Source organism: Dunckerocampus dactyliophorus, chromosome 14 (genome assembly GCF_027744805.1).
Source record: "Dunckerocampus dactyliophorus isolate RoL2022-P2 chromosome 14, RoL_Ddac_1.1, whole genome shotgun sequence".
Classification (NCBI taxonomy): Eukaryota; Metazoa; Chordata; class Actinopteri; order Syngnathiformes; family Syngnathidae; genus Dunckerocampus; species Dunckerocampus dactyliophorus.
In genome coordinates this window covers 10707227-10712363 of record NC_072832.1, presented here as the reverse complement: position 1 = coordinate 10712363, position 5137 = coordinate 10707227, and the positions used below count along the sequence as shown (strand labels likewise).

The window sequence follows — 5137 nt, the reverse complement described above, 5'->3', positions numbered from 1 at the left end:
GGTGATGGGAAAGGAAAAGCTTGCATATACGCAATGCCGTAACTTGCACTGCTGATAATGGCGCACATTCTGACGTTACTGACTCACCAGATTCCATCTGACTTAACATGACTAGGCACATATTTCAGTAGGCAGTTACAGTGCTGCACAAATGGAAGCAATTTTAGCGGGTGTGCGAGCCGAGGGGGACAATGTGCCTGTTATTACCAACCACGCTTCCTTTTTTCATGAGAGCCATGCGCGCAGAGACAGGGTGCCTTTGTGAAGCCTGGCAGCCTACTTACGTCCTCCTGAGCCGTCACAACAAGCAGGGAGGAAAAAAAAAAAAAAAAACACCCCAGCGCCGCTTAATAACTCGAATGAAGCAAGCTCAGACAGTCAGTTCATACAAGATCAAGAAATTGTATTTGGCAATTTTTTTTTTTTAAAACAAGTGCATACAAGTACAGCTAAAAGCATTTCAGTTTTGCCAAGTGCTCGTAGAGTAGCATTAGTCACATTCTACGTTAAACAGGAACTGCCACCAGACCTAGAAGTACATCGAGAATTTTGTTAAACATCAACAGAGGAACGTAGTTCATTATAATGAGTACATACCTTTATCTTCAAAAATATAGAAACACAATGTATTGAAAAATCAAAAATTATACAACCATGTTTACGAAGTATACTCTTCCCTTGGGTCCAATATGTACAAGTCTGTTAGTCTGAATGGTATGTATGTGATATTTATATATTTATACTCATTTTGTCTGCTTCAAACCAAATCAAGGGTCCCTCTCCTTTTTTACTTTGACGTCTCCTGCAAGGATGGTGGCAATTTCCCCCTGCATGAAAGCCCACGGTACGTTGGAGCCCACCAGGGGACACTTCTCCCCGCTCGGACAGTACACTTCACCCGTGGCACCTTGCTGCTTTATGCTCTCCCTCGAGCATGGGAAGCAGAACTTGTGAGAGGGCACAGACGGGCACTGAACAAAGTGGGTGTCCTCCAAACGCTCGTGGCACAGCGTGCAGCACAGGGGTATGCTGCCCGGTACCGAGGAGTCCGGAATGCTTTGGGGGTGCACTTGGTCCATGCCTGGCACGTGGGGGGTACCTGCACCCGATGCATCTCTCTGCGCCAGTCTCCTCTGACTCATGGAGGACGGCGACAGGGGGCTGCTGCTGTTCCTGCGGGTGGTGGAGTGGACCTGGTTGGCGTCCTTGGGTGAGCTGTTCCCGCCTGCGTTGTCTGCCGCCATGATGAGCGCCGCCATGGGGGACTGGCCGTTCTGGGCCGCCTCGGGTGGGGTGGTGCGGGAGTGGGGGGATATCGTGGAAGGGGGGGAGGCGAAGCTGGGAGGGGGAACCGGTGGCATTTTGAGTCCGTCGGAAGGTGGGGGTAACCACTGCTGTCCTTCCGCTCCATTGAGCTTGGCGGCTGTGCCCTCGCCCTCTGGTTCAGGTGACGCTTTTCTCTTCATGCTGCGGGGGTGCTTTCCTCTGTCTGGAGGTGGGAAGGGGTTAAACAAGAGTGGATCAGTTGCACAGCTCAGACAAGCACACTCAGTCACAAACACACACACACACACACTCAAACACAATGGAATCCATGTATACTCTTTCAAGCTGCACTACAGGCTTGAGCATTTCTTTGTATAAATATGACCATTGCCAATGTTGAGTGTTATTTGAAAAAAAAAGTGCTGCCCACCTGACTTGGAAGCCGATGCGCTGCCGTCATAGCCCTTCACCCTTTGTTGCATGGCCGCATGGTCCATCTTGAAGCGGCTGTCGAAGGTGTGCAGAGCCATCAGGTCCCGCACCGTCTTTCCCTTGCCCATCCAGTCCGGCTCCGCTCTGCCTTTGTGGCCTTCCGAGATCTCCGGTGTCAGGCTGTCCGGTCTGTGCTTCTCCTTGCCCTCCCGGTCGTGCTCGGTGCTGGACACCGAGGCGGGTCTCTTGCCCAGCTCGGCGGGACTACCGGCCAGGGCGGAGGGAAGCCCCATCTGGCCCGGCCTGCCGTTGACGGCGTGCACCGGGGGCATGCTCCCGTTCACTAAAGGCACAAGATTCGGGGGCACCGTGCTATTCCTCCGCGGGTTTGGACTCTGGCGGTTCAGCTCCGGAGGCTCGTCGGGCTTAGGAAATCCATTGGGGACGGGGATGCCGTTCGCCTGCCTGCTAGACTGGTACTCGGAGCCCAGCCTGGGGGGCCGCTCGGAGGAGAGCGGGTAGCGGTCCAGCGGTTGCGGCGGCCGCGAGCCGGGGTCCCCCGCCGCAGCGTGGTTGATCGCCTGGATCTCCTTCCCGGAGAGCTGTGACTTGACGGGCCCGGGAGACCTGCCCTCCTGGAAGCCATGAGCCCGCTTGAGCTGTCGGGCCGTCTCGATGACAAACTCGATGCGGTCCGCTCCCTCGTAGTTGACACATCCCCTGCACACGGGCTCGGTAAAATCCCAAATCATGGCCCAGGGCATGCGGGGCAGGTCGCACAAATAACACGACTGCCTCCTGGAAGAAGCAGCGACCGCCGCGGACGACATGGCGCTCGTCGTCGACCCCCTAAAAACAAAACCCAAAATCAGCTGCTTTTTCTCCTCTTTTTTTTCCTCTCCCTTTCGAACGCGGGTAAAAAAAAAAGCAAGTTCCGGCTAAAAGTCGTCCTGTCCCGGCTTAGCGAGCAACGTCGGTGTGGTTCTACAGGGAGAAGTTCATGTCGGTGTGGACTTTAGTGGGGCGTTCGTCTGTCTGCCGCTGACTCAAAGCACTACTGGCTCAATGTGGACCCGTGACGTCACCACGCCCGCTTCCACTTCTATTCACTTGAGTTCTTCGACAGAACGCGGCCCCCCCTTGGCCCCTCTTCACTCTGCTGCAGCCTCTCACACTCTGTGTGCAAAAATAACACTATAAAAATATTGATTATTAAGTGTGCTAAATGTGCACATGGACGCGAACACATCCTATAGTCTACAGCTTGTCTGCAATGATATGCTGCAAAAATGTGTCGGGATGGAAAATAACACACACATACACGCGCACACACAGGGAGAGAGAGAGAGAGAGAGCGAGAGCAGAGTGAATCCAGCTCCTCCAGTTGACTGCTGCTTTGTCCTATTTTCAGAGCTCTTCTGGGTTGACTTGCAGCTTGTTTTTCTTCATGCAAAGCGACGCCGCCATGTGTTGCTGCTCCTACTTACTCACAGGATTTCTTTTATACCTAACTATCTATCTATGCAATGATTCAATTGCACAAAGAATAATGTCTTGTACATTTTCTTGGCATGTGCTCACAGTCTCCTACAGTGGCCATGTGGAGATAAGAAAAGGCGCCTCCATTAGCTATAAACCAGGAAGCTCTTCTGTCATGAGGTGGGGATTTCCAGACGGTGTGTTGTAAACTTGAATGGATCAAGACTGCAGCATGAATAATACCCTCACCTACTAATGCACGGGTGTCCAAGTCTGTTAGAGGAATGGAGTGTACTCTAACAATACATTTAAACAAGATAATTTTGTAAATTTGCATATCTAAATGGACGTTATTAGCCTGGCCTGTAAAACCTGAGCTTTTTCAATGTGCAGCCCTTGGTGTCCCAATGTGATCCAGTACAACAGCATCACCCACTCTGCTCCCCTTCATAATACAGCGGAAAGCGCTAATCTTCTTAAAAGTGGGATTAATACCAGAGACGTTGTGTCAGAGCACGTTAAAATGTCTCGAGTCATAAAACAGTGCTTGTACCTGTGCCCACGTTTTAAAGCATACACACACACTCCGTGAGATTACAATGAATCAGCTGTTTGCACGTCTTTTCAAAAGGTAATATCTGAATATTGGTCACAAGGATCGAGCTAGGTGATTCACGACACTGCTATGTAGTGGTTTTACTCAGAACCATGTTGTCGTATGCTGCAACCCTGCCAAAATCCCCTGAAGTAAAAGTGCAGGTTTGAAGCGGGGGAGTGTCTCGGTAGTTGAGATTCATCCCTCTCATCTGGGCTCATTCCAACTCATTGCAGCTTTTCGCCTCAGGCTTTATGGGTGAGGCAATGCGTCTGAAACCTGCAGACACAAAGCAGGATATGTTTGTGCAAGCCCATGTGACGTTGGAAAAAGGAAGCGAGATGTTTAGTCACGTAGCCTCATCCGCCTCACCCATGTATGGGACGTGAGGCCATTTGGCTGGCAGCCTGGAGCCGTGAATCATGCACGCTGGCTTCCTTCAAAGGCTTTCCACCAACCAAATCAGCTATGGCGCTGCCGAGCACTATAATCATGCTCTTACCATATGATCTTAGATGATTGGATTTGTGCAGACGCCAACATATGAAGGCCGTGCACAATAATAAACCCTTCTGGGAGTTACCAAGTTATTTCTGATGGTAAACTACAATGTTTCCCATCATTGCATGCTCTCCCCTTCTTGGACGAACAACAGTAGGAAGTGTTGTTGAGCTTTATGACACGGTTAGGAAATGACTCCTATGGAGGGTGGGGGCGGGAGCTAAATAAACAAATCTTCCCTTAAGATGGGTGGGAAAGGCTTGCCTAATGCTTTGAGACTTTAGTTTCCACACATATAAATGTTTCCGCAAGCAAATAGCGACACATACTCACGCAAGACTGCCACACACTGGGATTCTATGAAATCCCAAATGAGCTGATTCCATATGAGAAAGATCCATTCACACCAACAAAAAATGCTGCAGCGGCTATGAAGCAGAAGCAGAAATGGAACGAACAGAGGCGCCAGTGAGGAAGCCAGACATGCCCAGATGGCTCAGAGTGGCAATATGAAGCGTGTATACAGTCAAAATCACCAGCGTGTGACCCGGCTGGCGGCTGTCTCGTTTCAGTGGAGCCGCTCAAGCAGATGGAGCGGCTGCAGAATGTTGCTTTTCAGCAGTATGGAAAGTGAGACATGAAACCGCGAAAGAAGAGAGTGACGGCTTGGGGAATACCCAGCATGTGACAGCATCACACGCCTGATGAGATGACATTATTTTTGTACTCTTGCACTTCCCCAGCCTGTTGAATATTACAATATGCAATCTTTTATTCATGGCAACCCATCATTTGAAATTCTCTCTGAAGTTTTGTGCCGTAAAAGTGGAGCACAACGCTGGATGTCCCCCCCCCCCACCCCCC

General features: G+C 50.7%; 1 protein-coding gene across 1 annotated transcript; it reads right to left on the bottom strand.

Annotated features, from left to right (window-relative positions):
- Nucleotides 1–382: 382 nt before the first annotated feature.
- On the bottom strand, nucleotides 383–3046 carry irf2bp2a (interferon regulatory factor 2 binding protein 2a). The gene is made up of 2 exons (XM_054798980.1): nucleotides 1697–3046; nucleotides 383–1489 (listed from the first exon to the last, which is right to left on the bottom strand). The coding sequence occupies exons 1-2, from the start codon at nucleotides 2526–2528 to the stop codon at nucleotides 768–770; spliced, it is 1554 nt and encodes a 517-aa protein (XP_054654955.1). The 5' UTR covers nucleotides 2529–3046; the 3' UTR covers nucleotides 383–767.
- Nucleotides 3047–5137: the final 2091 nt, after the last annotated feature.

What these genes read in the sequence shown, in the direction of transcription:
- irf2bp2a (XM_054798980.1), bottom strand. Translation starts at nt 2,528, where the DNA reads ATGTCGTCCGCGGCGGTCGCTGCTTCTTCCAGGAGGCAGTCGTGTTAT. An exon ending in CGCATCGGCTTCCAAGTCAG is followed by an intron (nt 1,490 to 1,696) that starts GTGGGCAGCACT and finishes TCCCACCTCCAG; the next exon opens with ACAGAGGAAAGCACCCCCGC.